Source organism: Arachis hypogaea, chromosome 10 (assembly GCF_003086295.3).
Source record: "Arachis hypogaea cultivar Tifrunner chromosome 10, arahy.Tifrunner.gnm2.J5K5, whole genome shotgun sequence".
In the NCBI taxonomy this organism is placed as follows: Eukaryota; Viridiplantae; Streptophyta; class Magnoliopsida; order Fabales; family Fabaceae; genus Arachis; species Arachis hypogaea.
Window position 1 is genome coordinate 109142284 of NC_092045.1, and position 16929 is coordinate 109159212.

Genomic DNA, 16929 nt, shown 5'->3' on the forward strand with positions numbered 1-16929 from the left:
CGAAAATTGAACACCGTGAACCATGCAATTACTTGCACTCAAGTCATGTTTATAAATTGAAATTACCAAAATAATCATATTATATATATTTTTAGAGTTAATATTTAAATTGGTATATGTCTTAATTTTCTCCTTATAAAATATTTAAAATCCTTATTTCAATTTTACTTAAGGTTTTTAAAAGCATTTTAGAAAGCAAATTGAGATTAAAAACAATTTTCAATTGTCACATTAGATAATCATTAAAGAATCTAACGTGACCGTTATTAATTTATCTCAAGAATAAATTATTATTTGTATCCATAAAAAATACAGATACTAACAAATATACCTATATAAAAATAAAACGATAATTATAACCATAGAAGATGGTTTCCGTGTGCCAAGAGTACGCGGACATTGGTTACACAATTGGTCCGTCAGGGTGGCACACAGAAACTATCTTCAGTGGATACAATTGTCGTTTTATTCTTATATGGATACATTTGTCAGTGTTTATATCTTTTATGGATACAAATGGTAATTTATTCTTTATCTCAATATAGCACTAAAAAGTAAAAACATAATTAAAAACTAATAGTTAGTCACAGAGATTAAGTTATAGCTAGAATCAAACAGAATAAACTGAAAATTAAAAAAAAATCAGATTGAGCTACCAATATAACTTAAAGAACCAATATGAATATTAGGTATATGTTTATATAACTCCAAGTTATTATTAGCATAATATATATTCTGCCCGAAACTAAACGAGCAAGTGTTATTAACTTATTATTATAATAATATTTAAAAAAAAAGTTAAGATAACAGACCAACCAAGAATATGAATCTCAATATATATTGTGTGTGGTGCGATTCCTTTAATTTTCTTTAGATTCTCTGCGTTCTCTACAAGCTACTCTCACCGAATAAAAGGCCAGAGAGAATGGTTGAATTTGAAAGAGTCATAGAGAATAGAAGAAGCTACTACAATTAATGGAGGCTCCGCATTCTGTTAAAGTTATAACGGTGTCACAGGACGGAAAAGGAGACTACCGGACGGTGCAGGAGGCTATCGATGCGGTGCCGGTAGGCAACACTCGCCGGACGGTGATCCGGGTGGCCCCGGGAACCTACCGGCAGCCTGTTTATGTGGCGAAAACAAAGAGGTTCATCACGCTTTCCGGCATATTCCTTGAGGACACTGTTCTCACATGGAATAACACTGCTGCAAGAATCCAACACCACAAAGTAGGTTCATGTTTTTATTTGTTATTTTTATTTTTTTTCCAAAGTTAGGACTTATGAGTCTCTAATCTGCAAAGTTATGTCATTTGAATTATAACTCGTTGATGGTTTATATTTTTATTTGGTGCATGTAATCATATAAGTTTTTTTTTTAAAATAAAGTCTAACCAAATTAAATAATAAAATTTGAGTGAATGACGAATAACAGTAATGAAAATAATTTTTGTTGATATTCGAGTAAATTAGTTGGATTTAGTTCACCACAAAACTTGTACCTATATATATAGCATTACTCATGTTATATATTTTTTGAGTGAACATTCAAATTAGCTCTATCAATAAAATAAATAAATAACTCTCCAAAAATTTTAAGGCACATTAAAATTGTCCCTCAAATAAGTTTTATTGATGCATATTTCCATTTCAATGTAGTATTTATTAAATATTATTTATATTTATGCTCTACATAATATGATTCAGTATAAACAAGTTTTATACATACAATTAATCATATCTTATCACATAAATAAAAATAACTAGTTTTATAATTTTAAAAGTCATTTAAATATATGAATCTAATTAAATAATTATGTAAAATTGTTTTACATCATCATTGCATAAAAAATTAGTATTACCTTTTTATGTTGTATTTTGCGGTTGCAGGGTGAAAAGGTGATAGGAGGAGGAACGTTTGGTTGTGGCAGCACCATTGTGGAAGGTGAAGACTTCATTGCTGAGAACATTACCTTCGAGAATTCTTCCCCTCAGGTAATCACTTTCCTCTGCTTTTAACGAGTAAACTTATTATGTGAATTTGAATTATAAATATGAAGTTAGTTTGTTTATTATGAAATTTGATTATAATTTATAACCAAAGTGTGAGGTTGTTTTTGGTGGAAGGGTTCAGGGCAAGCTGTGGCAATGAGAGTAACAGCTGATCGATGTGCTTTCTATAATTGCAGGTTCCTTGGATGGCAGGTCTCTTCACTCTTTTATATTTAATTAGTACTTTATAGTTTAAAAGCTTCTTTAGATTTTCTTTTTCTTTTTCAAAATTTTGTATTCTAGTCAAGTTGACATGTTATATATATTTTTTTAATAAAGTATATTTTGTTTTTAAAATTTGCTAAAAGTATTAAAAATACTCTTAACTTTTATTTTGTTTTAATTTTATCATAATAGTTTTTAATTTGCATAAAATATACTCCTGGCAATAATTTCATAAGCACAATTTTCAACACAAATAAATAAATAAAATATAATTGTCATACATTATTATTAGATTGATTCTAAATTTTTTGAAAAAATAACTGTCAGAGGTACATTTAATACAAAAAAAAAATTGTTGAAACAAAATTAAAACAAATAAAATTTAAGAATATTTTTAAAAATGTTGACAAATTTCAAAAATAAAAAATATACTTTACCCTATTTTTTTAAAGAGAGGTTGATTCGTATTTGTAAATAGAAAATTCTCCATTGATAGAACTAGAACGAATGCTATAATGTCTTCTAAAAAATCAATATTCTTTGAAAATTAATTTATTATTAAAAATAAAAAAGAAAGAAAAAATAAAAAATAAAATATCTTAAACTCTAAATTCTAAATTTTAAAATTTAAATCTTAAATTTTAAACTATAAATTATAAATGTAAATTATTAATATAAAATATAATAAATAAAAAATATTTATTTAATTAACAAGAAATGAACGGTTCATAAAAAGCATTTAAGAAGTAAAAAATTAATCCTACTATAATGTGATTCTTAATCTGAACAGAATTATCTTCTATAAATTAAAAGATATTTATACCGGTTCAAATTAAATTTATTAATTTTTGGCTAAATTGATTTGTTCCATCTAATTTTAATAAAAATAACATAGTTTAATTAATTATATGTGTTAAATTTTAATTTTTAAAAAAATATCTTTAAAAAAAAGATATTTTTGACATCTTTATCTAAATGACTTTTTTAATTTATAGCCTATTTTTTTGCTGAAATAATTATAACAACTTGAATTAAAAAAGTGGAATAAATTAATGATTTTGTTTCATAATTATGATGCAGGACACACTGTATTCACATTATGGCAAACAATATTTTAGAGATTGCTACATTGAAGGAAGTGTGGACTTCATTTTCGGCAATAGCACTGCACTCTTGGAGCATTGTCATATCCACTGCAAATCTCAAGGCTTCATAACAGCACAGAGCAGAAAATCTCCACATGAAACAACTGGTTTTGTGTTCCAAAGGTGTGTGATCATTCTCATCTATCTTTCTTTCTTATTTTTCACTAGAAGTTCTAAAAATTTTACTTGGGAAATAGGGTTAGTTTCCTTTCCTTTCCTACACTTTATCATGTTTTCCATAGAATAATGCAAATTGTGTTTTAACTTGGATACTTTAGGTTAATACTTAAATTCGTCGTCGAAAGATGATTCATTTTTTTAAATCGGTCCATTACAAGTTAAATTAGTTATATTATTCTTTAAAATATATAACTATGAGTCAAATTAATTTTTTTATCACTTATATGAGCATAATTTGACTACTATCATAGAGTCTACTTCAATACTAATATGATAATCTCATATTCAAAGCAAGGTCTAGACCCTCTAAAAGCCCCCCAAAGTTCCACTTGATGAGTTATAGAGCAGCAGCATTCTTAAAGAGACTAAATAATTTAGCTGAGTTTTGGTTGTAATCCTTTTAAGTTGATGAAATATTTGCATGGCAGATGTGTTATCACAGGTAATGGGGGAAGGGAATATGCATATCTTGGAAGACCATGGGGACCCTTTGCAAGAGTGGTCTTTGCATTCACTTATATGGATCCATGTATACAACTTGCTGGTTGGAACAATTGGGGTAAAGCTGACAATGAGAAAACTGCTTGCTTTTTTGAATACAGGTACTTCTCTTCTTTAAGCCCTTTCATTTTTAGTCATATTTAATTTTACAAAAATGCTAAGTGCATATAAAAAATAAGTGACTAAATTAATTATTATATATGAATATGGTGTAAATTTATTTTTAATTTATATTTTATATTTTAACATATATTTTATATGAGTAGTTAATTTGGTGGCTAATTTTTTATATATATAATATTGTTGTTAATTTTTATAATGTTAGGTATGTCCAAAGAGTTAATTTTTATTTGTATACCCATTTTTGTTAGAGGTGGCAAAAGGGGTCGAATCCGTCGGGCCGATCTGCCGAACCCGCTAAAAAAGGCGGGTCGGGCTAGATTTTGAAATCCGCCAAATTAAAAAAAAATCCGCCAAACTCGCACCACTAAATTTGCGGGTTTTGGCAGGGCGGGGTGGGCCGGCCCGCCGGGCCAAGAATTTTTTTTTTATTAAATAAAAAAGTGATTACTACTACAAAATTAATAATTATATAAATTTTAAACTCTTTTTTAATTATTCTTTTAGTTATTAACTTTATTTATTTTATTTTACTATTTCGTATATATGCTTAAATTATGTGACTTTTTTTTAAAATAAAATGATTCTATTGACAAATATTATTTTGAACAATTTTATTAAAGTTAAAAATTAAAAAAGATAATGAAAAAATTATATTATAATTTAATTATTTTTTTTGTATTTAATTTTTTAATTATTATTTTTTGCTTAATTTTAATAGATTTTATTTAAAAAAAAGACAAACGGGCTAGTCCACTAACCCGTCAATCCGCCATAAAACAGAACGGACAAACATTTTAAATCCATTATAATTGGCGGGACAGGTTTAGGTGGGTGGGGCGAATTCGGACGGATCGACCTGTTTTGCCACCTCTAATTTTTACATCCTTGATAGTATGTTATAATAAACATAGTCACAAAATTTTTTTATACAAAAATAATAGCTAAAAATAATTAAATAATCTGATATATGTGATTAAAGATAACATGTATTAACTATCATTTTTACCGTAAAAATATTTTCATTTGGATGCCTATAAAATCCTCTATCGAAAAAGAAAAACTAAATACAATCTAAATTGTCGCATATATATGTGACTAATATGTCTTAGTTGCAACCATTTACAAAATATTTATGACCTGCTAAATTAAAATAAAATTTTGAATATTAGTTAAGTTGGTCCTTCCTTGTACAGAATAAGATATATCCATCTATTTTATTTTGTACTTTTTCTAGAGATCAAATTAATATTTGAATGCGATACAGGTGTTTCGGGCCGGGTTATTGCCGATCAAAACGGGTCAAATGGGCCAGAGAAGAAGCAGAACAGTTCTTGCTTCATAGCTTCATTGATCCAGAAGCAAATAAACCTTGGCTTGCTCAAAGAATGGCCTTCAAGGTTCCATATTTTGCTTAGAAATAACAATATCACATTATCACTGATGAGGACAACACTTTTTTGACATGAGACTGTCTCAAATACTTGAATAAGTATCTTGAATTTTGAAGTGCTTATCAATCTCAATTCCACATATAAAACAAGATATCATATTTGACTAATTTTATAGTGCCTTTCACTTGGTATTTAATATTGAATTCTGCTCGGTAGACAATGACAGGTGCAAACAATGTGAATAATACCTTTTAGGTTCAATAACTATAAAAAAACATCCCAACCTAATTATCCATCTTTATTTTTACCCTTACCTTTTATCTCTACTAAATCCTAATTTCATCCTTCCGAGCGTCGTCTCCTCCTGTACCGCTGCCAACCGTCGCTGGTCATGAAGCTTCTTTGCGCCGCCGCCATTGCGAGTCTACAGTGCACCACCGCCGCCACCTACATGGTTTGCCGTTGTTGCCCAACGCCACATCGCTGCCTCTCCCTCCATGCCGCGCCGACGCGTCTCTTCCTCTTCTCTCGTGCGCCGCTGCTCATCAGCTTTTGAAGCCCGCAAAGTGCGTGCCTCTTCCTCTACCTCGCAGCGCTGGAATCTTCGTTCCACCACTATTCCGACGCCGCATCTCTAACCAAGCCTCCACACCTTGCCGTCGAGTCTTCCCTGCTTTTCACCGCGCGTCACTGGTCTTTATTCACTCCATTAGTATACAATAGATTAGTATATAGTTAAGGTTTTATGTTACAGAGAATGTTTCTTTCCTCGTTAAACTGGTTGCTTTTTTTTATATGCTATGGATGTTTCTTTCTATGCCTATAGAATATTGGATGTTTCTTTTTATATACATTGGATGTTTCCTTCCTATGCATATCGAATATAGGATGTTTCTTTCTATATACTGGATTTTTTTTAACATGCACCTCGCGTTAGAGCTCTCTCCGGCTGTGGCAGCAACGGCGACGACGAACTATAGAGGCGGAGATGGGACAAGGTGTGAAGGTGTATTTAGAAGAGATTAAGTTGACTAATTCTAGTTATTCAAATTTAAAAATATGATTATTCATAATTAAGTAAAAATTTGATTTTTGAAATTAATTTAATATTTTTTAATCCGTTATTTATATTATTCACAATAAGTGTTGTCTCCTTATACTTTCTTCTAACCATTTGTCTAATTTATCTTTTATAATAAATTTAAAATTATTTATTTAATTTTTTTAATAATTAGAGAATAATTTTAGGTATAATAGCAAACATGTATTTATTAGTGATCTCAATCTAGTGAGTAACTTTAGGCTTTTATTCACGTTTTTTATTTAAACCTTTTATCAAACACAAAAGCATTCGAGGTTAAAAAACGAATGATGATTATGCATGTTGGTTAATGATTTGAGGAGACAATGATGGAATGCATGTGATCCAAAAACTTGAATTGAGGTTTTAGGATTAAGTATTTTTTTTGTTTATAATGTCTTGGGTCAAAATTTAAATCGTCTTCAATTTTTTTATTAATATCATCCTCAACATTTTAAAACGTTATAAAATCATCATTTTTCTAATTTTTAAGTCAAAATACTCATCATCATCTGTTACATAGATTATTTTTTTTATCAATAATAGGCTTATCATTGTAATTATTTTTTAGTGAGAGTACATAAAGAGTACATAGTATATAAGGTGTAATAACTCAACAAGTATTTTTTAAGGAAATTTTTCATTCTCTTCAACAATGAAAAGAACTTATTTTTCTCTCTTTCTTAATCCCTTCTGGTTCATCAAACCATCAACATCACAGCTTAAACAGCTTAGGACATGAGATTTTCTTCATGGTGCGGTGAGCGTGGATCCAATTAAAAAAAATTGTGAATTGAGATCCAATTCAATTTCGTTATTTTCTCTCTATCCTTAATTTTTCTTTCGACATTTTTTTCCCATTCTTACCTCTTCCTTCAAACTCATCCAATAGAGTTTGATGAGAGGCTATTACGCAAGATTCTTTTTTTGTGAACATAGCTATTCCGATCAATGAGTTAGAAGGAAGAAGATCTGAATCCTTATTATTTTGTGATTCATTGATTTCTCATGGTAAACATATCCTCCCATTGTAGAGGTCGTGGAGCTACATTGGCTTGCTCTCATTGTAACAAGCAGGCCACACAGAAGATGTATGCTATAAGAAGCATGGGTACTCCTTTAATTTTTATCAACGGTAGCAACATAACACCACCATCAATCACGTGATCACTGAGGGGCATGGTGGTATACTCAGTGACAAACAATTCCAGCTCAATTGTCTCCAAGAGAATACTGAAATATTAAGATCTGGGTTCACTCCAGAGCAAAGATGTGCCTTGTTATAGTTTATCAAAGACAAAAGTGTGCAGCAACAACCTCATAATGCAAATCAAATTTTGACTAATTCCATTCAGACTTCCACTCCAAGTAAAATCATTGCATTACATTTTAATGCGAGAATTATGAGTATTATCACTCCAAACTCTGCACTATAGGTCATTGATTCCAGTGCAACAGATCATGTGACTTTTGACTTAAAAGACTTTGCAAGTTTTCAAAATATTGTTCCAATCAATGTGATATTGCCAAATGGGACCAAAACTGTTAGCACTATCATTGGCACAATCACATTCTCTAAAAAAATTTTTCTCAAAAATGTTTTGAAGGTTGTGATAGGCTTAGAGAAGATTTGAATCCTTATTACTCTGTGATTCATTAATTTCTCAAAATGACGAACATGGTAAACATATCCTCCCATTGTAGAGGTCGTGGAGCTACATTGGCTTGCTCTCATTGTAACAAGCAAGGCCACACAGAAGATGTATGCTATAAGAAGCATGGGTACTCCTTTAATTTTTATCAACGGCAGCAACATAACACCACCATCAATCATGTGATCACTGAGGGGCATGGTGATATACTTAGTGACAAACAATCCCAACTCAATTGTCTCTAAGAGAACACTGGAATATCAAGATCTGGGTTCACTCCAGAGCAAAGATTTGCCTTGTTAGAGTTGATCAAAGACAAAAGTGTGCAGCAACAACCTCATAATGCAAATCAAATTTTGACTAATTCCATTTAGACTTCCACTCCAGGTAAAACCATTGCATTACATTTTAATGCGAGAATTATGAGTATTATCACTCCAAAATCTGCACTATGGGTCATTGATTCCGGTGCAACAGATCATGTGACTTTTGACTTAAAAGATTTTGCAAGTTTTCAAAATATTGCTCCAATCAATGTGATATTGCCAAATGGGACCAAAACTGTTAGCACCATCATTGGCACAATCACATTCTCTAAATTTTTTTTCTCAAAAATGTTTTGAAGGTTGTGATAGACTTAGAGAAGGGGGGTTGAATCTATGTCTTTCTTTTCATTTGCTGAAAAGACCCTTTAAAACACACTTTCAATTTTGATTCTGTTTAAACTCAGCAACGAAAAATTTATGAGACAATTTATTTTTGTCTCATGAATATAAAAAAACAGAACACAGCAGAGAAGAGAGAAGTTAACACCAGCATGTATCCTGGTTCGGTTGCCATGTGCAATGCAACCTACGTCCAGTCTCCTCCACAACAATGGAGGAATTTCCACTATAGTTAAAAGTATTACATACACCAATTCCACAGGGTTGACCCAATCCTTTCACACTCAAGTTCTAACCTAACTTGACATTGGCTATGCTAATACCTAACTCTTCACTCTTAGTGCTGACCCAACTAAGAAAGGGATACCTCTCAAGTACAAGATACAAGACGTAGACATACCTAAAGAAATCTGAAAATTACTCTAGACTTTTATCTCAAGTGTATCACTCAGCCTTTTTTTCACTCATGGCTTTTACTTGAGCTCTCTCAATATGTCTTTTCACACAAGAAATTATAGAAAGATAAATATAGAAAAGTACATTACAATCTATAAAAACATGAAGGAGATTGACTTCATCAACAGCCTCTTTGCTCTGTGATAAACCAGATTTGCAAACCTCAGATTCAGTTCTTCAGTATTCGCCGAATGTTTCTTTGAAAGAAAGCATTATCCAAGTAGAGGAACTTCTTTACAGAACATAACTCACCAAACTCTGGTTTTCTCTCCTTGGTTCTAAATGAAGAAAAATCTTCTTTTATCTCCTTAAATGTTGCTTGGTTGCTCTTCCTAGGTCAACTTCTTGAGCCTTGAGCTTCACCAACCCATTGTCTCACTTTTTTTCATTAATCCTCATAATGAAAACTTTGCTCTGACCATCTCTTGTTTGACCGAAAACCATAGGAAAGCAGAAAACAGACATCCTCAATGGTAAACCCAGATCATGGCCATTGAGAAGCTACTTGGTCTCCAAGAATCATTTGTGACTGTAGATATACAGCAGATTAGAGCAGAAGTCAACTTTTCCTTGAAAGCCATTTTCGGAGTGGCAGAGAGTTGGGAAGAAGAGAGGAACGCAATATTCATACAATAGGAAATGATTTACCTTTAACCTTTGCCTAAGCTGGATTTGGTTTGAACTTGCTGATTTGACCTGAACCTTTCTCGCCTAATCTTCTCTTTCTTTCTTCTTCTATGAACAGCTTGAGGACCAAGCTTTTTCTCTTTTTTTTTTCTGAGTTCTGATTTAGACAAGTTAGGTGTACGTTACTTTTGGTGAATGCACATGGGAAGAATTTGAATTGAGAGAACAAATCGGGCTTGGAAAAGGTTTTTATTAAAGTTCAGCATGTTGGTTCCTTATTTTTTTTTTTGGGCTTCATTTTCATTTTAGCCCACCAGCCTTGTTTATATATTTTTCTCATTTACTTGGACTGCTACTGTATTTGGCCTGCAACATATCATTATAAATAATCATCATTTAATTATTTATTTTGACCAATAAAATAATGTTTGTCATCACTAACTAATCTAGTTAATTTCTTAACTCAACATGTTTTATACATTCCTTCTTTTGATTTTAAACTGATCTCCGTGTCAAAGTTAACCTCAAACTTACATTGTCAACTGTTAATCAATGATAAATGTTGTGAGATATAAGATCGATCCACATCAAAGATGATTGGCATTGCTGAGTGTATAGAAGGGTTATATACAATGAGTAGAGAACCAAAATTCTCTCACTTTCTCCCTCTTCCAACAAAGCAAGCTTCATTGGCGGCAACTTCGACTACTACTCATCCCACTACACCTTCACACAGTGAGCACAATAACATTTGGCATCTTAGATTAGGACACATACCCATACATAAATTGATTTTTCTGAAGAAGTATTATCCTTTTATAGATTGGATTGGTTCAAAACTTCCTTGTGATTAATGTCATTTTGCAAAACAAAAGAAATTATCTTTTAATCTTAGTACAACTGAAATAAAAGATTATTTTGACTTAGTTCATATGGATATCTGGGGTCCTATTTCTGTCCCTTCTAATGAAGGACATAGGTATTTTTTACTGTGGTGGATGGCAAGAGCAGATTCACTTGGATTTTTTTTATAAAAACCAAATCTGAAGCATCATAATTGGTTATTAATTTTGTGAATTTTATCAAAGTACAATTTGAAAAATAAGTTAAGTGTATAAGGACTGACAATGGACCAGAGTTCACTCTAAAATCATTTTTTGCATCAACTGGAATTTTACACCAAACTTGTGTAGAAACACCAAAGCAAAACGGGATTGTAGAGAAAAAATACCAGCATATTTTAAGTGTTGCTAGAGCATTGTTATTTCAATCACGAATTTCACATTGTTTTTGGCAATACGCAGTTTCTCATGCCATTCACCTAATTAATAAGCTGCCTAGTACTAACCTGGATAATGCTAGTCCTTACAAGATTTTGTATGGTAACTTACCTACCTTTCATATTTAAGAGTATTTGGTTTTCTTGCATATGCCTCCACATTAACAAATTCAAAAACAAAATTAGACCCAGGAGCCAGAAAAATAGCTTTTCTCGGTTTTAAATTAGGAACAAAGGGTTTTCGACTTATTGATTTAAAATCAAAGTAAATTTTCATATCCAGAAATGTAACTTTTTATGAAACTCATTTTCCATTTTTACATTCCACTAGCACTGACATTTCTGTGGTATCCACTTGTACTCCACAATGCATTGATCTTTTTCAATATGATACACCATCCACATATCATTTGCAATCACCTACACATACCATACTCACAGATTCAAATGAACATTTCTCAAGCTTAATGCACTCACCAATTTCCTCACACACCATTGCACCCATTACCACACCACACACTAACAATGCACCTGCATCACAACACTCTAACATCACACATGACTGCATTACTAGAAAATCTGAAAGAGTAAAAAAAATGCCTGCTTATTTGAAGGACTATCATTGTATGACAACCCACACAGTTCACTCTAGCAACTTTACTAACTCTAACTCTTTATATCCTATCTCACAACACTTGTCATATGATAAACTAACCCTAAAATATAAGTCACTGTCTCTAGCCATCACCTCAAATCAAGAAGCTAACACTTATGAGGAAGCGGCTGCACATGAATGTTGGAGAAAGGCAATACAAGATAAATTGACAGCTATAGATCAGAACAGAACTTGGTGTCTCACTGAACTCCCAAAAGACAAGAAGGTTGTGGGATACAAATGGGTTTTTTGGGTAAAATTCAATCCCGATGGCACCATAGAGAGGCACGAAGCGAGGCTAGTTGCAAAAGGATTCACTCAAGTGCAAGGAATAGATTATAGTGATACTTTTAGTCCAGTTGTCAAAATGACTACCCCACGAGTAATGTTAGTATTAGCAGCGGCAAAGAAATGGCATTTGAAACAGCTGGACGCAACACTGCCTTCCTTCATGGAGATTTGGACAAGGAAGTTTATATGAAGATACCACCCGATTTGGTTGTGTCTCAACCAGGTTTGGTTTGTAAATTGCAAAAGTCTCTATATGGGCTTAAGCAAGCAAGCAGGCAATGGAACATAAGCTCACACAGACTCTTGTGGATGCTGGTTATAAGCAGTTCTTTGATGATCATTCACTCTTCATCAAGAAACAATCTGAAAGCTTCACTGCTATTCTAGTATATGTTGATGACTTGGTTTTAACCGGGAATGACATTGGCGAAATCAATTCCATCAAGCAAAATTTGGATGACAAATTCAAAATAAAGGATCTTGGTAATCTCAAATACTTCTTGGGAATAGAAGTGGCACGCTCTTACTCTGGAATTCACATTTATCAGCGAAAGTACACCATGGACCTTCTCAAAGATTTTGGTTATCTAGATTGCAAGCCTCTCTCTACCCCCATTTGATTATAGTCAGAAACTCTCAAAGGAATCAGGTACCATTTTAACAGACAACACTGTTTACCGACAGATCGTCGGTCGACTCCTTTACCTCACAAACATTAGACCCGATATCTCTTATGCTGTGGGACGTTTGAGCCAATTTTTGGGTTGTGCAACCACTTCTCACCTACAGGCTACTTTTCACGTACTCTGATATTTAAAAGGCCGACCTGTAACTGGTCTCTTCTTCTCCTCTACTTCTAATCTGCATCTCACTGGATTTGCCGACGCTGACTGGGCTACCTGTGCCGATACTCATCGCTCTGTTTCCGGTTATTGCTTCATGCTTGGGAACTCTCTCATTAGTTGTTGCCACTTGTGAAGCTAGTTGGTTATCTTTCTTAATGGATTTCATTGGTTTGCCACTTCAAAAGTCTATCACTCTATTCTGTGATAACCAGTCCGCCATTCACATTGTCAATAATCCCATCTTTTATGAAAGAACCAAACACATTGAAGTGGACTGCCACATTGTTCGTAAGAAGCATTTGTCTGGTCTCATTTATCTTATGCTAGTTTGTTCCAAAGATCAACTTGTTGATTTTCTTACCAAGGCTCTACCACCGGGTCCTTTTCTTGCTAATGTTTCCAAGCTAGGATTGTTAGATTTACACAATTCTAGCTTGCGGGAGGGTGTTACCTAGATTATTCTTTTTATCAATAATTTTACCATTGTAATTATTTTTTAGTGAGAGTACATAAAGAGTACATAGTATATAAGGTGTAATAACTCAACAAATATTTTTTAAGGGGATTTTTCATTCTCTTCAACAATGAGAAGAACTTATTTTTCTCCCTCTCTTAATCTTTTCTGGTTCATCAAACCATCAGCATCACAGCTTGAACAGCTTAAGACATGAGATTTTCTTCATCATCATCTCTTTTCCTCGTCCTCCTCACTCCAATGTTCACCTCACTTTACTACTTATCACATCTACTGCCATTTACATTGCTACAATTTCATTTTTCACTCACCACCACACATGCACACACTCTTATCACAACAATATTCATTCATCACTATTGCTCCCCGTAGTAAAATTGGAAGCAAGAGAGGGAAGAAAAATTGGAAGGAGAAAAAAGAGGGCATGACGAAGAGAAAAGTCAATGTTGTCGCTAATTTATCAGAGAGAGAGAGAGAGAGAGAAAGAGAGAGAGAGAGAGATTGCTGCTGCTTGGTCACTGAAGAAAGTCGATGTTGTCGCTAGTTAGAGAGAGAGAGAGATTGCTGTTGCTTGGTCACTATTGCCACTGGAGCCAGCCAAGTGTACGTATTATCTACCCCTTCCATCATCGTCATCAACAATAACAACTCTCCTTACTCAAATCTTCACCACTCCACATCGATCCTGTTTGTCATTGCTATCAGAACGGGATGGAGTCGTCACCGAAAGAGAATGTCAACGATCAGTCTTTTTTCGCTGGCGATGCCTGCTTTTTCTTCTTCTTCTCTTCTTTTTCCTTTTGATTATGCATCTCTTTCTCCATTTTTTTTCTTATTTTTTGTTCTCTCTTCCTTTTTGTTTGTTCATTTCATTTGTGGTTGCTGAAAGTAAAAGAAAGAATGAGGACAGAGAGTAAATTTGAGGTTAAGGATATTTTGGTCTAAAAATTAGAAAAAATTTATTTTATAACGTTTTGTAACGTTAAAGATGATATTAATAAAAAAAATTGAGAACAATTTTAATTTTAACCCAAAACGTTAAAGACAAAAAAATACTCAACCTGTCGTTTTAAAAAGTTAGTTAAAATACTCTATAAAAAAGTATGTGTCAATTTAATCTTTTAAATTGGCTCTAATTTTTAGAAAATTAAATGAATGATATAATTTTTGAACGACCATTTTAATTATTAACATCAAATTATATTCCTTTTGTTTAGAATGAAATTTTTTGAAAGACCATCGGAGTATATTTTCGTATATTAATGATGATGAAATTTAAATTTAAGACTTCATCTTTGTTACCAGAAGTCTTTATTATTAGATAAATTTAATATTTAGAGATAAAGAGAAATAAAAAATAAATAAAAGATATCAATAATAAAAAACAGAGACATTTTTTTTCTGAGTAGTGACAACATAACTCTAAGACAAAAAATATAACGACACAATTCTGTTTAAATACAATCAAATTATCTTAGCCAAAGATTTTTTTCTCCTTTATATCTTTTTCTACAATTATACGTATTTTTTAATTTCTAAAGGATAATATCTAAATACCGCCTAAATGAGTTTTTTTATTCGTTAAGCAATAAAAATTATAATTTGACTTAATTGCTCATGATGAATTATAATTTAATCTTAATTATTATTCATTCTTAGTTCACAATAGCCAATTTTATTAATCATGAGTCATGACTGATTGAGTGTTAGAATATAATTAGGATCAATTAAAATTAATTAGTATTATTTAGTATATCTGAATATTTGTTATAGAATATTATGTCTTTATTATTATAATTTTCTTAACATCTATAAATATCCTTTTATATTGTATTATTTTAGACAACTTGAATATCCTCAATAATACACAAATTCTTTCTTCAGTTTAATCTCTTGTTTTTAACATGATATCAGAGCCATGTATCCTCCTTGAGGAGGATTGGTTATTTTTCTTCGGTTGAAATTACCGTTGAAATTACCGTATTTTTCATATTTTTTTCCGTGCCATTTTTTCCCTTCCTTTTTGTCACTTCTTTGATGCTTTTTCACCTTACCGACTAGCATATTCTCTCCGTTTTGTGTCTTTCCGAGTCGAATGATCAAACACTAATGTCATCCGCTGTTTTTCTATTCTTTCTCTTTCGGTAGTTCCGTTTGCTTTCCTCGTGACAGTTTTGTCTGCGTTTTCTTATGGTAGTTCCGTCTGCGTTTTCTTGTCCGTCTGTATTTTTTTGTGGCAGTTTCATCTGCTTCCTTCCAACAGTTTAGTCTGTGCATCTTTCAGACAACGACACTTCCATCTGCGCTTCCTTTCGCTTCCTTCGACAGCAGTTCCATCTGCGCTTCCTTTCGCTTCCTTCAGACAGCGGCAGTTCCATCTGCGCTTCCTTCAGACAAGCGGTAGTTCCATCTACGCTTCCTTCCGGCAGTTTCATCTGCACCCATTCTATCAGTTTATGCAGTTTTTTTTCTCTCTCTTTATTTCGTTGTTTTAAATAAGTTTCAAACTCAAGTTGTCACTTGAGTTTGAGGAAAGATGTTATAATATAATTAGGATCAATTAGGATTAATTAGCATTGTTAAAATATAATTAGGATCAATTAGAATTATTTAGTATATTTGAATATTTATTATAGGAGATTACGTCTTTATTATTACGATTCTCTTAGTACCTATAAATACCCTTTTATATTGTATCATTCTAGACAACTTGTACACAAATTCTTTCTCCAGTTTAGTCTCTTGTTTCTAACATGGTATCAGAGCCATGGTATCCTCCTTGAGAAGGATAGGTTGTTTTCCATGCGGTGAAATCACCGTAGTTTTTGCTTTTTTTATGTCATTTTTCCTTTCCTTTTGTCACTCCTTTGATACTTTTTCACCTCACCGATTAGCCTGTTTTTCCGGTCTTGTGTTTTTTTTCCGAGTCGAATGATCAAATACCATTGTCATCTACTGCTTACCTATTCTCATGAAGAAATCATATAGTTTTCGTTCTCTCGTGGCAGTTCCGTCTGTATTCTCTCGTGGCAGTTCCGTCTGTGTTCTCTTTGTGTTAGTTCTGTCTACATGACAGTTTCATATGTACTTCCTTCAAACAGCCGCAGTTCTATCTGCGCTTCTTTCTGACAGTTTCATGTGCACTTCCTTCAGACAACGGCAGTTTCATCTGCGATTCCTTCAGACAGCGGCAGTTCCATCTGCGATTTCTTCAGACAGCGACAGTTCCATCTGCGCTTCTTTCTGACAGTTCCGTCTGTGCTTTCTTCTAGAAGTTTCGTCTGCATCCGTCTATTAGTTTATGCATTATTTTTATTTCGTTGTTTTAAATATGTTTCAAACTCAA

At 32.6% G+C, this 16929-nt stretch overlaps 1 protein-coding gene across 1 annotated transcript; it reads left to right on the forward strand.

Annotated features, from left to right (window-relative positions):
• Positions 1-846: 846 nt before the first annotated feature.
• On the forward strand, positions 847-5724 carry LOC112716430 (pectinesterase 31). Its single transcript, XM_025768337.3, has 6 exons — positions 847-1230; positions 1891-1995; positions 2128-2205; positions 3298-3485; positions 3971-4144; positions 5431-5724. The coding sequence occupies exons 1-6, from the start codon at positions 976-978 to the stop codon at positions 5579-5581; spliced, it is 951 nt and encodes a 316-aa protein (XP_025624122.1). The 5' UTR covers positions 847-975; the 3' UTR covers positions 5582-5724.
• The last annotated feature ends 11205 nt before the right edge of the window (positions 5725-16929 follow it).

Coding starts and splice junctions, on each gene's coding strand:
- LOC112716430 (XM_025768337.3), top strand. CDS start 976: ATGGAGGCTCCGCATTCTGTTAAAGTTATAACGGTGTCACAGGACGGA. Junction 1,231..1,890: donor CAAGAATCCAACACCACAAA/GTAGGTTCATGT, acceptor TTGCGGTTGCAG/GGTGAAAAGGTGATAGGAGG. Junction 3,486..3,970: donor ACTGGTTTTGTGTTCCAAAG/GTGTGTGATCAT, acceptor TTTGCATGGCAG/ATGTGTTATCACAGGTAATG.